The following is a 15,705-nucleotide window of genomic DNA, read 5'->3' as shown; positions in this document are numbered from 1 at the left end:
TCAATATAACAAAAATTAATTAGTTCATTAATTAACTGAAATGCCAAAGAGAAATGAAGTAAGATTTTGAAGATCATAATTCAAGAGTAAAATCCAATAGGACAAGTAGTGTAAGTATATATTGAATAGTATATGAAATGTAAAGTATAATTAATTCAACCCAGGGAAAGCTAAAAAAAGAAAGTAACAGTTCAGTTTGATTTTGAAGGAAAGTAGGTTAGAGAAGAGATGGGAAAGAAAGGCCCATGCAGGGCTTACAGAGAAAAGATGAAATTGCATCAGTATTTAGCAAAGTTTTGTCTTTGCAAATTCATTTTCAAATCCTCAGATTTTGGTAACATACTTAAAATAGATCCAATGATGCAAGATATACTTTGAAATAACACTAAAATATCAATCATTCTTATAACCCTATCAATCAGTATTACTATGTAATAATGTCTTAATGAGTATAAAGTTATCTGTGACAATTACATAAAGTACTATGTTGCCATTCATTTATAATTATTTTCTAATCAAATGAAGCACAGAACTACCCCCCCCCAATCAAATGTGATTCTTTTTGGTCCTCCTTTGACAATATACTATGCTCTTACATCATACATTAATGCAGCACATAATCCATACATTTTAAAAGAAAAAAATTTTATTTCACTGACATTTTAGGTACATGGTAAATACTGAATAAATACACATAAGTGAAAGTACAACAAATACTTGTTTAAGATTTAAACTATAGTCTTTAGGTTATATCAAAAGAATCCTATTCTAAATACATAATAATTATTCCATTGTGTGTGTGTGTGTGTGCGCGTGTGTATTACATCTTCTTTAACCACCTTTCCATTGATAGGCATTTAGGTTGTTTCCAACTCTTTTGGCAGTAAATAAGGATTGTGATACATAGTAACCAGTTTTGGATACAGTGTATCCAAGATCTATATATTACCATAAACAAATGTTACTTCTACTGAAATAAAACCATGAGGATATATTCATGTTTTAAGAACATATGCCTTTTCAAATAATTACAAATAATATCTAACTGCAACTACTTTAGTAATATTTAAATTGAGAAAATTCTTATTAAAAAAAAATCATACCAAAGAAAGAGCTGCTTGAGTCTGATGTAGGAGTGGTTCCGGGAGGGAAGAGAGATGAATACATTCAGGAATTTTAATAGTGCCACCATCCAAATCTGCTATGATAACATCTAACTAAAAGAGATAAAAGAGTTAATCTATAGTTAAAAAATATACCTGTTCGGAAAATTATTTTGAGCTTTGTTAAATCATAATGAGAAGAGGAGGTTTATGGCTTCCCAGCTACCATCTATTTCCTCATTCCCCTTGAAAAATTAAAAGTGGTTTGTGACTAAGTTTCTGCCAATGGAATGTAAGAATGATGTGTACAATCCAGGCCTTCAAAATATAGGGGAGGCAAAGTTCTTCTATATTCTTTCTCTCCTTCTCATGCAAGGATGGGCAGCAACCCAATACTGAATATCTGATGAGGGAATTCTGGCAGAGAGACTTAAAGGAAATAAGCTTGGTTCATGAAACAAACTGGTCTGTTACATTGGAATACCTTTATGGACTGCTGCATCAGTATTAAATAAAATTCCATTTTGTTTGAATCACTGCATTGTGGATATTTTATTACAGAAGTACAGTCATGTCTAAATTATACTGCAATCATTACAATAGTTAAGCAAAGCAATATATGTCAAATGGTACTGTTCAGGTATTTAAGTGATTTTTTAATCTTTTATAAATCTATTTTAAAAAACAATTAAAGTGTAACAAAGAACCTAGCCAAGAATATTGAAGTTTTTATACTGAAAATGACAAAAAACCATTCTAATTTATTCACTAAAAATTTACTTTTGGCAACCTTTGGTTTGTCCTACCTCCAGAGATGATTGATAGGTAATGAAAAAAAGTCACCTACAAATCAGACAGCTATGCTGCTAATTAGTACACACTGCGTGTTGTTGAATACATTTATTGACTTATATGGGTTTGTTGTGATGTTAAACAAAAACTAGATATTAACATATAAGGTTAGGAAGAATGATTAATAGATGAATGACATTCCTATTGACAATTACAATTGAGTAATTATCAATTTAAATGACAGGTAGAAATACAAAATCTTAAAGATCCACGAGTTACAATTATCATGTAGCCTAAATTTTTAACCTAACCTTTCAATACAGAATCTTTTCTTCTTTTAAATTAGAAAACTACTTTTAAACACTTTGAGGTGAACCCCACAAAAGTAAAAAATACTGGGAAGGGGTTATCCCCTTACCACAAGGAAAGAGAAACTATTTGAAGGAAGGAAGCACAAAAAAGCACTCGTTTGCAGATTCAGGCAGGGTAAAAGGAATACCATTAAGTGCTGGACCTGTGCGCACTACGGGAGACAGGAGCATTAAGTCACACAGAGCTACTTGGGTTCCTCTTTCCTTATTATTTGCCTTTCTCTGCTCCTGTTGCATGAGTCCACCCACTTACAAGCATAAGCAGAAAGGCCCTCATCTCTAAGCAGTCCCTTAACTGAGTCACTCAATTTGCATGCATCTTCCAACTCATCCTCCACTTTCCTCACTAAAGAGTGTCATGCAATCTATTCCTTGTCTACTACTTAAAATGAGTGAAATGAAACCCATTCATCCTCATCAAGCAAGTAACAGTGATACTTGAAAACTCATACTGAGTGAAAATTTGTTTCCATATTTACTGTTCTGTTGCTGCTTCCAGAGGTAAGAAGGGTGGGGTGGGGGAAGAATCTTACCCTTCTTTCCTACAACAAACATTTATCTTTAATTATTAAACATTATCAGGTTACTGTCTGAGAAAATTTCCTTAGAGGCTCATAGGACATAATTTCTAAACTCTGAAGCACTTTATTTCGCCACAATCCCTCTTAAAGTTATTAAAGAGAACTAAACATATTATTTCAGAATTGGCTTGAATATAGAGTATTATTTTTCCTCTTTGGTATTGCTATTCACCTGGCATTCCTAATACAGTAACTTAATGAGGCTCACACTAAAGTTGTCTTCCACTAAAGCCCCATATTCTCCTGCAAATACTTTTTGCTTTTAGTTATCAGTGATCAAACTATAAATTAAAGCACTAATAACAAAATATAAATAGAATACTAATTAACAGATTATCTTCCTTTCTTACATATAAAATGAAGACTACAGAAAGATAAACTTAGCATGTCAAAGAAGTTTATTTTAAAACATTAATGAATTTTGTATATCTTCCCAGACTTGCTATAAGGGAAAAAATCATATTTAGATTTTTTTCAATAATGATTTTCTTCCACACTTTTTTATTGTGAATGTAGCAGATCTAAAAATAGTAACTAGCTGAAATATTACAGGATTCAAAGAAATATGAACGACCTCAATAACTGACAATTTAAAGATATATACTTAAATACTTACAAGTTCATGGATATCAGTTTTAAAGACAGAATGTACTCCAATAATGAAAGGTGTTGGGGAACTCAGAACTTCCAGTAGCTGAGCTGGTAGAATGGGAATATAAGGATAACTAGGAAGAATAAAAATATATGTCAGATATATCTGTTTTCCTGTACTATAACATTTTTCTTTCATTTTAAAGTTGTATAAATTTTAAATTACCTTTGTTTATTAATTATTAATAATCATCTCTCAGTTGCTAATATTAAATTTTTAAAAGAAAATAGCTAAAAAAACTTTGTAGTCAGATATAAGTAAGTGCAACACAGGACACTGTCTATCCCTTATCACTCCTTGGCAAACAATTTCTGAAGGGATTAAATCTTGTAATTAATTAAATATTGCAAGAAATAATTTTTCTTATATAGAAATGTTAAATCACATTATAAGATTGACTCCTTAGTGGGCCCTACCCTTCAATATTGGTGATGATATGCCTATATGAAAAAATCCTTCAAATACTGTATTTTATATTTAATTTTTACATTCAATAAGAATAGCAAGTATAAAAATTAATGTCTAAAATGTCTTATCTTTAGTAGGGGTTAAGAAAGGGTATACATATGAATCAATTTTTTTAAAGAAAACCTAGAGACAGTCTAATTTCTAGTTTGTATGAACTTAAATTTCCTAAATGCTATGATTATCTAATTGGTAATAAACATTCATTAAAATATATTCTAGTTATAACACTTGCAGGCATTGCTATTTAGGATAATTCAAACCCTCACTCCCACCCTCAAATCCCCCCAAAAAATATTAATGAGGAAAAGAAAAAAAGAGAATGAAGCCCCATGTATTCAACTCTGACAATTACCAATGCATGGTTACAAATATATTTCTATCCATTTTTGTTCTCCTCATTACTATATGAAACGTATTCCAGAAACATATCACATAAATAAATACTTTAGTAGGTTTCAAAAAAAGGGGTCCCCTTTAAAAAATAGAACCATAATACCATTATAACTTTCAGGACCAATGATTTTTTATTATCTAGTAATCAGACAGCACTAACTTCACATTTCTATCACCAACTGCATCCAAAGAGAATTAAATGCTGCTGACAAAACTTTTTTAGGAAATTAATCAAGAGTCAGTAATGGATAACTTGGAGAAGTTTCAAATTCTAAGCTAGATTTCCATCAGAATCATGATTCTTATAATAGCATAACTCTGTAAAATATGCCCCTGTGGTTCAAATGTTTTTGTAGTGTCCTACAGTTTCAACTAATTATTAAAAAGTAGTGCATAAATTGAAAATAAATAAGAGTATCAGGTAAAAATACCTCACCTGTATTTCAGAGGAAACATTAAAGATTCCAGGGCTCTACAAGCATCACTAAGTCGCTGAAAGCTTGCAGAATGGAAGAGAACCTTATTTTCTGTAAGAACTGCACAGAAGAGGCTGAGGACATTTTGAATTCCTGAAAACACAGGAACAAATGCTTACTAAATACATTTAATTTTATATGTGTTACTAACAAACATAGATCCAGAATGACAAGAACAAAGTAACCAATTATTTTTTAAATCTCTGAAGAAGACTATTTGGTTAAACTATAATCTAAAATCTATAGGTATTTGTTTTACCCAACTTTCTTCCAATCCATATAGCACATACTGAAAAAAAAATATATATATATACACATTATATATACACATACATACATATTCCAACACACTATTACCTTTTTAACCTCACCTCCAAGGTCTGTACTTAAGTCATGTTTCAAATGCTGGCTCTGTTCTAATAACTTTTTTCCCTTTAAAGTCATTCAAATCACATCAGTGGGTCTGATGTTAAATATAACTGCATCAGCTTTGTTGCTGAAATTTTTCTGGTATATCTTTCTCCATCTTTTACTTGGACCTTTTCTACTTCTTTTAGATTACATATAGTTGACATTTTTAAAAATCTAGCCTGATAATCTTTATCTTTTAACTAGAACATTTCATCATCTTATACTTACTGTTAATAATTTCTCTATACACATATACAGAACATTATTTTATATTTTTTACTTCTTTTGTCTCATTCTTCCCTTTTGTTTATGATTTCTAATTATCATATCTTTTATGCCCTCTGCTAATATGGAATTTGTATTTTGTTTCATTTTTTTTACTGGAAATTCCAGAAATTCAGTATATATATATATATATCTCGAATTGAAGCTAAGTATGACATGATCTTTTTTTTTTTTGAGATTTATTTATTTGTGCATATAGAACTGGGGTACAGGCCAGAGTTGCAGGGGCGGTGAGAAGATTCACTAGAGACAGAGTCAGGAGCAGAAAAGGCCAACGGAGGAAGTACACTGCTGAGCGGAGCAGTGGGTGGGTCAGGAGAGCTCTGCCAAGCCATGTGGGTCACTGGGGTAGGGGGTGGGGGGTGAAATGAACTCATGCTGAAGTGGCTTTAGCTTCTTAGTGCTGTGCTTTAACTCGCTGCACCACCTTGGAGGGCCCATGACATGATATCTTACTTTCTTCTCTTTATCACTGAATCCTTTTTTAAAAAACAACCTCCTTCCATCCATTACATGCCAAACATCCTTACTCCTATACATCACTCTCTTTACCTCTGGTAATGGGTTGTCAATGTCCTCTAGCTTACTTTTTCTTTGTCCATCTACAAAGTTTCTTCATATTGCACAAACTGGTAAAATGATTCAATGTTTGCTTTATGTTTCTAGTCAATTTAGCTTTGCAAAATCCTCTCGAGTACCTTCTAGATTGCTGTAAATGGCAACAATCATCTTTTGCCATAGCTTAGAAGTATTCCATTGTATGTGTGTACATACATATCGCATTTTCCTTACTGAATTATCTTTCTATGTATCAGTTCAACATTATTACATGGGTACACAAAATCAAGAGTCCCCTTTGGCTTTATGAAGGCAAATTTTTTCATAACTCTGTTTACCCTTCACATGACACATACAAATTTCCTTTTGGCCCATTATCCTTTTATGATTTTAAATTTATTCCGTATGATACATCTGAATACACAGTTTAAACTTTTAATCTTTTCTCATTTGGACTAAGGTATGAGTTTCACAACTGGTTCTCCTAAATCTAGTCCTTTACTGACTTCTGATATCTTCCAGAGAGTTTCTAGCATGCTAGACATAAAACACAATTTTAAAAGTTACTTCTGTGTCTCAAACATTGGAAGATCTTCTCATCCTTTGCATAGTGATTTTCAAATGCATTCTGCTCCAAAGAAACAATTCAGTAAGAGAAATTTTGCATCAACAGTTTTTATATTAATGTCTCTGAGCCTTGGCTATAGGTAAGGATATTAAAACCTATCTTGGGAGTTGTAATAAAGAAATGAGATAAAGAATCACAGAATTCTTAACACAGTACCATTGAAAATAATCAACATATTATAGTATTATTATAATAGTTGTCATTAATTTCCTTTGATTTAGGATTCTGGGGCTAAAAATGTTTGAAAACGCCTAACCTACAGTCTCAACTCCATGCCAATTTGCCTTCCTTCCAACCCAGCTGCCACTTTTCATGCCTGTGTGATCAATATTGAAAAATAAAGCTCTTGGAAGACTTCCTTAAGGTTGGTATCTTAATTTCTTTTCCCATGTTTTTCCTGTCTGATGTTCCTTTTATTAAAATGCAAGTTCCTCAAAGGTAACAATAGGGCTTATCTACCATTATATCCCTCCTGCCTAGCCTAGTACCTACTACAGTGTATGTACTCACTAAGAATGTTTAAATGAAGTGAGGTCTCTGAATGGCGAAGAGTCACTAGTAAAAGATGTTAAAACTTTTAAGAATATTTTTATAAATGCAGCAGTAAATGTTTAAAATATACACACTGTAAATGAAAATAATTCAGGTACTTAAAGTTAAAAATGTCTCCATCATAAAAACTTAAAGACATAAAGACAAGGTTCTCACTGGTGGTGCAAGGGGTTAAGACACAGCCCTGTGAGGTTCTCTGCAGCCAATACAGCATGAGTTCGAGCCCTGGCCAGGGATATCCCTGTGGCCCGCATGGCACAGCAGACCTCTCCTGTCCTGCCCGCTGCTCCCCTCAGCAATTTGTTTCAGTAGATCTGTCTGTTCTGCTCCTCACTCTTTCTCTGGTGAATACACTCACCAAACCACATCTCTGGCCTGTACTCCAGCTCTTGTATGCATAAGTAAATAAATCTTTAAAAAGAAAGGAAAGATAAGTCTCAAATTAAGAAATTATCTAGAAAGAATATAACTGTAAAAGGATGAGACCAAACCATATTTTTAATGATCCCTACTAAAATCAATAGTTAAAGCAATTTGAGACTACAAATTTATATTCTACACTTGAATCAAGAACACTAACAAATATGAAAAATGTGAAAAGATACTCCAACATCTATACTCAGAAATTCAACCTAATATGTTTATGAAACATGACTAAAAACCCATCACAATAGCCAAAACTTAAACTTTAGAGTTCTAAGTATTTATGAGGATAAGTGGAAAAAGAACTATCAGACATGCTGCTGTGAATACAAATAGAGATGCACATTTATAACCTAGCTATTAACATAATTCTAGGTTATTTATCATAAACAATCTTTTTTAATATTAATTTTTATTTGGGTAAAGCTGATTTAAAGCACTGAATATTAGTTTAGGCGTAAAAGTTCACAACTTTCAGATGTATGTCATCACACCGTGTGGCCATAACATTCTATCCATACCATCCCCCTTCTGGTAGCTTCAATTCTATAATCAAATTTCTATGGTTTGTTTTGGCTTATTATTATAAGTAAAAATTATTCAAAATTGGGGCCCTCCCTGGTGGCGCAGCGGGTTAAAGCACAGCACTGAGAATCTAAAGCCGCTTCCGCATGAGTTCGATTCCCGCCTGCCCCGGAGGAGACCACATGGCGCGGCAGACCTCTCCTGACCCGCCCGCTGCTCCCCTCAGCAGTGTACTTCGTCGATCTGCCTGTTCTGTTCCCCACTCTGTCTCTGGTGAAGCCTCTCACCGCCCCTGAGCCTCTGGCCTGTACCCCAGTTCTGTATGCATAAATAAATAAATCTTTAAAAAAAAAAATTATTCAAAATTTATAAAACCATATGACTTTAAAAACTTTAAATACAATTTTCAAGTGGCATGGATTAGGAATTAATCTGTAGTAGTAAGATTTATGAATTTAATATAGATTAAAGTTACTAAGACTTGAGATAAGCTCCTACTACATATATCAATATGAACAGTGCTTGAAACAATACTATATATACAAATACAAATATAATTATATATAATGATTATGCAGAATGATAGCACTTATATATTGTGTAAAATCACATAAAACACTACCAAATAATATATATAAAATATGAATTCATATTCATAAACTTATAAACATTTAGTCCAAAGTATGAAGAGTTGTTTGGGACTAATAAAATTTAGGAAGTCTTTACCTCTGGGAAAAGTAACATATATAAAATTTCAATGTTACATATAATGTTATATTTATTAAATTGGATCATGATTACACGGATTTTTAAATATTCTCTTGGAAATAATTTAAAACTCACAGAAAAGTTGTATGAATAACAAGAGCACAGGGTACCCATAGAGTCTTTATCATGATTCACCTATTGTTAAAATTTTACTCCATCGCTTTAACATTTATACTTATGGGCTAGTGCACACTTTCTAAACACATACACACTTAACCTTTTCTGAATGTATTGTACTTATGTGAGTTGCATCTAATGACATTTACAACTAATTACTTCAGTATGTTTTTTATGAATAATTTATTACATACCTCAGTATAGGCCATAAGTAAATTTAACATTGTTACACTATTTCAAATCTAACTTTACACATGTAAACCCAGTTTTGTCAGCTGATCCAATGACATGCACTAGAGAATTTTCCCTATAGGATTCATTCTATGATCCGAATTGATAAATGGTGGTGAGCACTTTTTCACATGCTTGTTGGCTACTTGCAGGCTTCCTTGAAGAAATGTCTATTTAGTTCCTCGACCATTTTTTTGACTGAGTTGTTTTCTTTTTGATAAGTTGCATGAGTGTTTTGTAAATCTTTGATATCAGTCCCTTGTTAGATCTATGGTGTACAAATATATTTTCACATTTAGTAAGGTGAATCATTTTAGTTATGGTTTTTTTTTTTTTTTTCACTGTCAGAAGTGTTTTAGTTTGATGTAGTCCCAAGAGTTTATATTCTGCTTCCCTTGCTGTTGGGCTTGAATCCACAAAGATCTCTCAAAAACTTATGTTATGGAATATTCTGTTTTCCTCTATGTATTTATGGTTTCAGTTCTTACCTACAAGTCTTTTACTCATTTTGAGTTGATTTTCATATATGGTGTGAGACAGTAGTCAAATTCCATTCTTGTCATGCAGCAGTACAACACCATTTATTGGAAGAGGCTTTCCTGTCCTATTGCCTATTCTTTGCTCCTTTGTGATACGTTCGCTGTCCATGTGTGTGGGTTTTTTTCTGGGGTCTCAATTCATTGGTCTATTTGTGTTATTTCTATGTGTCTCTATCTGTTCCAGTATGAGGGGATGGAGGGTTAAACTAAGCTTAGTCATTTTCCAGTACATATACATCAAATTGTGATGTAAATATTAAACATATATAACATGTTAATAACATCCCATAAGACAGGGGAAGGGAAGTATAAAACAGATGAGACAAGAGTAATGTTAACTAGGGAAATATAGTAATGATGGTCCAAGAACATTTTAGTCTACGACTTTTAAAATATGTAACAGAATACACTGTACAACCCAGGGAATAAGTTCTTTAGCACTAGTACATTTACAGTTATATTCCAAATTATAGGTAAATAAGTATGACAAAAGATTCCATGAGAAATTCACCAAATTAGTTGATGAAGGAGGGGTCCCCAAGTCAAACAGCACTGGTTTAGATGAAAGTATTACAGGGACTGAGGCCTCTGTGATGGCACAGTGGGTTAAAGCACAGCACTATGAAGCTCTCTGCAGCATGAATTCAATCCCCAGCCAGGGAGGGGACCTACATGGTGTAGTAGACCTCTCCAGTCTCACCCATTGCTTCCTTTAGCCATGCAATTTGGTCAATCCACCTGTTCTGTTCCCCACTCTGTCTCTGGTGAATCCTCTCACCTCCTGCACCTCTGGACTGTACCCTAGTTCTTATATGCATAAATAAATAAATCTTTAAAAAAAAATCACAGGGACTATAAAAACAGTTCCTGTGAATACAATCTTTTAATATTAAAAAACAATAGTTTTATACACTTAAAATAGAAACTTTCAGGTAAAAAGAGATATTTCACAATAGCTGCAAAAAAAAATACAAAAGACACAATAGTCAGGTGATTAACAAGAAATTATGGGAAATGAAGTTGGGTTAGCAGCAGTCCACATAATTATTTCAGGCAAACACAGATTCCTCTCAACTGAAAAACATACTCATTATCCTAAAAATGCTTGGAAAGAAGAACCAAGGAAATACTATCATTATATTCTGATATTTCAAAGGAAAACTAGTCAAGTCTATAAAAGAATCTTGTAATCTTGTCTGCTTCCTGGCCATGCATTTAAAATTCAACAGCACTACCTCACTCCCAACCCAATTAGTCAACTCTTATTATATAGATAATGGTTTAATATTGGACTTTAACAACAGTCCAACCCAAATGACTATAAAAAGAACAGCCTTTTAGATAGAATTATCAGCACTGTACTCTCTGGAAAAAACAATTATGCACCCAGCATTGTGTAATTCATTTTTTATTGTTATTTTTTATCTGGGTACTAACACATATTTGTCTACTTTAAATTATGTTCTCCTGGTTTTCACTTAATATTTTCATTTTTATTTAGCAGGTAGGAAATTACTTATCTGTCTGTCCTTTTATATTTTTTAAATTATGGTAACATTAGGATTCTCTTCATCAGCTATTACCACTGTAAGATACCCTCACCAAATCACCCATAATGCAGCACTATATTAGAAGAACTTTTCTTTCTCTTTCCTATCTTTTCCTTATTTTTCCCTGGAAAGACAACTTTTAATATATATACCATAAAGTAATTAAAGCTCAAAAAAACTATAGAATAAAATAATAAAATGTGATCTTCACCAAGTGTTTGTGTACACTTCATTTACCCATAGAAATCTAGTGGGATATGACTAGCATTTTCTTCATGTCTAGTACATTCTTTCATTTAGTCAACAAACACTGACACCTGTGCTGAAGGCACAGTGCCAGATGTAGAAGACACAGAATAAGACAAGGCTGTTCTTGAACTTCACAGTCTAGTAAGAGAACTCTCCCTTTAAAAAACAGAAAAAGCAAGAGGGCAGAATTTCCAGACCATCCCTGCTGTCATCTGTAATTCAATGTTGCTTATCTCTAGATTTTTTGTTATATGAGAAGGATAAAGTCTAACATGCTTCAGTTCTGTATTAAAAATAACAATGATAATATATAGAGTTAAATAGTTTTACAAATTTTGAGAACTATTTTAATTGTAACATGAGGCACAAATAAAAAAAATCACACAAATCAAATGTATGGCTTACTTAAAAATGTCACCTACATATGAAACAGAATCTTGCTGGCATTTTTTAAAACGATTTATTTATTTATGTATACAGAACTGGAGTACAGAGGTGCAGGGGCGGTGAGAGGATTCACCAGAGACAGAGTGGGGAGTAGAACAGTCAGATCGACAAAGTACACTGCTCAGAGGAACAGTGGGCCGGACATGAGAAATCTGCTGTGCCATGTGAGTCACCTCAATGAGGGCAGGATTGAACTGATGCTGCAGTGGGTGTGGCTAGTTTTGTAGTACTGGGTTTTAACCCACTGTGCCACCAGGGATGGCCCTCTTGCTGGTATTCTTAGAAATTCCTTCTATGTGCTGTAAGTAACGATTACTTTGACTTTTCTATAGCTATTTACCTGATTTCTTCTATTGGCAGTTTTACCACCCAAATGCACATTTCTAAAATACAACAGTTTATCATCACCCTATTAGAATGAGAAGTCTTTTAAATTTCTTTTAATCGAAAGGATTCCCCATTCCTTCCTTTCCTTATAATTTATTTGCTAAAGAATATGTTCTGGGGGCTCTCCCTGGTGGCACAACGGGTTAAAGCACCGCATTATGAAGATCTCCAAAGCCACTGCAATATGAGTTCGATTCCCGCCCAGGGAGCTGACCCACATGGCGCGGCAGAGCTCCTCTGACCTGCCCGCTGCTCCCCTAAGCAGTGTACTTTGTCAATCAGCTTGCTGTGCTCTCCACTTTGTCTCTGGTGAATCCTCTCACCCACCACACCCCTGGCCTATACCCCAGTTCTGTATGAATAAATAAATATTAAAAAAAAAGAGTATGTTTTGGAATGTTTGATCAATAGAGTTTCTGAGAGTCTGGATTATAACTTTTAAAAATACATTCATTATACCATCCTTCATTTTTGTACAATGTATGGTTTCCCAGGGAAATTCCTACCACTAACTCACCTGTGCACCATCACCATAGTCCCTTGTGTTTTTCCCACTCCTGTCCTCGTCCTGTTCCCTCCTCCCCTCCCCATAGAATGATGCTGATCTATAGCTGCCTAATGATTTTGATTTTTACTTTATTAGTCACTTTTTTTTTTCTATATTCCTCCTATAAGTGAGACCATTCAATATTTTTCTTTCTGGCTTTTTTTGCTGAGCATAATCCCTTCCAGCTCCATCCATGTTGCTGCAAAGGGCATGACTTTATCCTTTCTGATTGTTGAGTAAGATTCTATTGTTTAAATATACCACATCTTGATCCAGTCATCTATTTTGGGGCACCTGGGTTGCTTCTATAATTTACCTATTGTAAATTGTACTGCAATAAACATAGGGGTGGCAGGTGTCCTTTTGAATTAATGTTTTTGTATACTTTGGGTAGACTGTTAGGAGTGGAATTGCTGGATCACATGGAAGTTCCAATTTTAGTAACTTGAGGAACCTCCACACATGGTTGGAGCAGTTTGCATTTCAGCAGTGTACTCTCTAGCAGTGTAGGAGAATTCATTTTTCTCCACATCCTTGCTAACATTTGTTGTTGCTAGTTTTTTTTTTTTTTTTAATTTGTGCCTTTCTCACTGGTTTACAGAAGGTGATATCTCATTGTGGTTTTTATTTGCCTTTCCCCGAGTACAAGTGATGTTGAATATTTTTTCATATGCTTGTTCCCCATTTGCATTTCTTCTTTGGTAAAGTGTCTTTTTAGTTCTTCTGCCCATTTTCCAACTGGATTGTTTACTTTGTTTTTGTTGAACTTCATTAGTTCTTTGTAGATCTTTGCGATCAGTCCCTTGTTGTATTGTACGCAAAAATTTTCTCACTATGAGTGGGGTGTCTCTTTGTTTTGGCTAATGTCTCTTTTGCTGTACAGAAGCTCTTAAATTTGATGTAATCCCAGCCATTTATCTTTTCTTCATTTTCTTTGCTTTAGATGATGTGTCTTTAAAGATGTTATGGATATATACATGTCATGTAGGATTTTGCTTATATTTTCTTTTATGTAGTTTATGGTTTTAGGTCTTATGTCTAATTGTTTAATCTGTTCTGAGCTGGTTTTTGTGCATGGTATGAGGCAGTAATCTAGCTTCATTTTTTTTGCAGGTAGCGGTCCAGTTTGCCCAGCACCATTTATTGAACAAATGCTCTTTGTTTCATTGCACATTCTTTACTCCTTTATTAAAGACTAGTTGTTCATAAGTCTGTGGGTTAATTTCTGGGCTTTCTACTTGATTTCATTGGTCTATGTGTCTGTGTCTGTTTTTGTTCTAGTACATATAGTTTAATTATTATGGCTTTGTGGTATAATTTAAAGTCTGGGAAATTGATGCCTCCATCCCCCTTCTTTTTAGTCAGGAGAGTTTTGGCTATTCAAGGATTCCTATTGTCGCCATCTTAATTTCATCAGTATTTGTTCTATTTCTTTGAAGAATGTCATTGAAATTTTTATTGGAATAGCACTGAATCTGTAAACTGATTTTGGTGGGATGGCCATTTGATATGTTAATTCTTCCAATTCATGAGCAGGGGATGTCTTTCCATTTATGTCTTCTTTTATTTCTTTTAGTAATGTTTTATAAATGTCTTTGTAGAGGTCCTTCACTTTTTTTGCTAGATTCCTAAGTATCTGATTTTTTTTTTGTTTCAATTATAAAATGGATGTTTTCTTGATTTCTTCTTCCTCAGACTGATAGTTTGCATATAGGAAGGCTACAGACTTTTGTGTGTTGGTTTTGTATCCTGCTACTTTACTAAATTGGTTGATTGTTTTGATTAGTATTTCTGTGGAATTTTTTAGGCTCTCCATGTATATTATCATATCATCAGCAAACAGTGATAGTTTTAATTCTTCTTTCCTGATTTGAATTCCCTGAATGTCTTCCTCTTGTCTTAAGAGTCTGGATTTTGTACTTTTTTGGAGCAGTTGAATCAGTTCCCCAATTTCTGTATTTCTTGCAATCAGATTAATATTTAATCCCTCTAGCAAAGCCCAGATAGTATTGGCAAGGTTAGGCACCTTGTTTTTACCTGTTTTTTCTTCCTGTGATAACAGTGGTGGATGCTTACCTCTTCATTCAGAGGATTAAAAAATGATAATGTTCCATTTCTATATTTCTTCTTCATTTATTGACAGAAAACATTTAAAGAGACAAATTCCTGTGCTTTACAGTTCAGATAAGCAAGGTAGACTCAATTCCTGATTCCTTTTCTTCACTGATGTTTTTAAGCATTTTAACAAAATGATTTCCTATCATTCATTTCTGAGGTTATAATTTTATTATTATGTTTATGGATTTTAAGTACTTTACTGAGTTTCAAGCAATGATTTGTCGTTATTTAAAGATTTTTAAAACTGAAATAACATTGTTTTATAACATTATATAGGCTTCAGGTATATATCATTATAGTATTATAAATCTACATCTGTATATACTTCATTAAGATCCCTACTAAAAGTCTACTTCTTTACTTTACCATACAGCTGAACCTTTCCATTATACTCATTTCCCTACTGGTAAAACTTAATCTTACAGTCTAAAATTTTATTAAGTACATCATTTATTTTGTTTCTTTATGTACTACACATAGGTGAAATCATTTGCTTTTTGTATTTTCTCCAGCTGACTTCACCAAACATAACAC

The 15,705-nt window shown here is 33.4% G+C and overlaps 1 protein-coding gene across 3 annotated transcripts in view; it reads right to left on the bottom strand.

The window, feature by feature from the left end:
* Positions 1 to 15,705, bottom strand: part of SBF2 (SET binding factor 2) — a 315,525-nt gene that overhangs the window by 160,097 nt on the left and 139,723 nt on the right. For all 3 annotated transcript variants that reach the window (XM_004683051.2, XM_012725460.1, XM_012725461.1), the window contains exons 7-9: positions 4,797 to 4,929; positions 3,464 to 3,572; positions 1,104 to 1,217 (exon numbers count right to left, since the gene is read on the bottom strand). In XM_004683051.2, coding sequence (XP_004683108.1) covers positions 1,104 to 1,217; positions 3,464 to 3,572; positions 4,797 to 4,929 — 356 coding nt within the window. The remainder of the gene's footprint in view (positions 1 to 1,103; positions 1,218 to 3,463; positions 3,573 to 4,796; positions 4,930 to 15,705) is intronic.

This window comes from Condylura cristata, unplaced genomic scaffold, assembly GCF_000260355.1.
Source record: "Condylura cristata isolate star-nosed mole 26May11 unplaced genomic scaffold, ConCri1.0 scaffold00015, whole genome shotgun sequence".
NCBI lineage: Eukaryota > Metazoa > Chordata > Mammalia > Eulipotyphla > Talpidae > Condylura > Condylura cristata.
The sequence above is the reverse complement of the archived record's forward strand: the minus strand, read 5'-3'. Positions and strand labels throughout refer to the sequence as shown.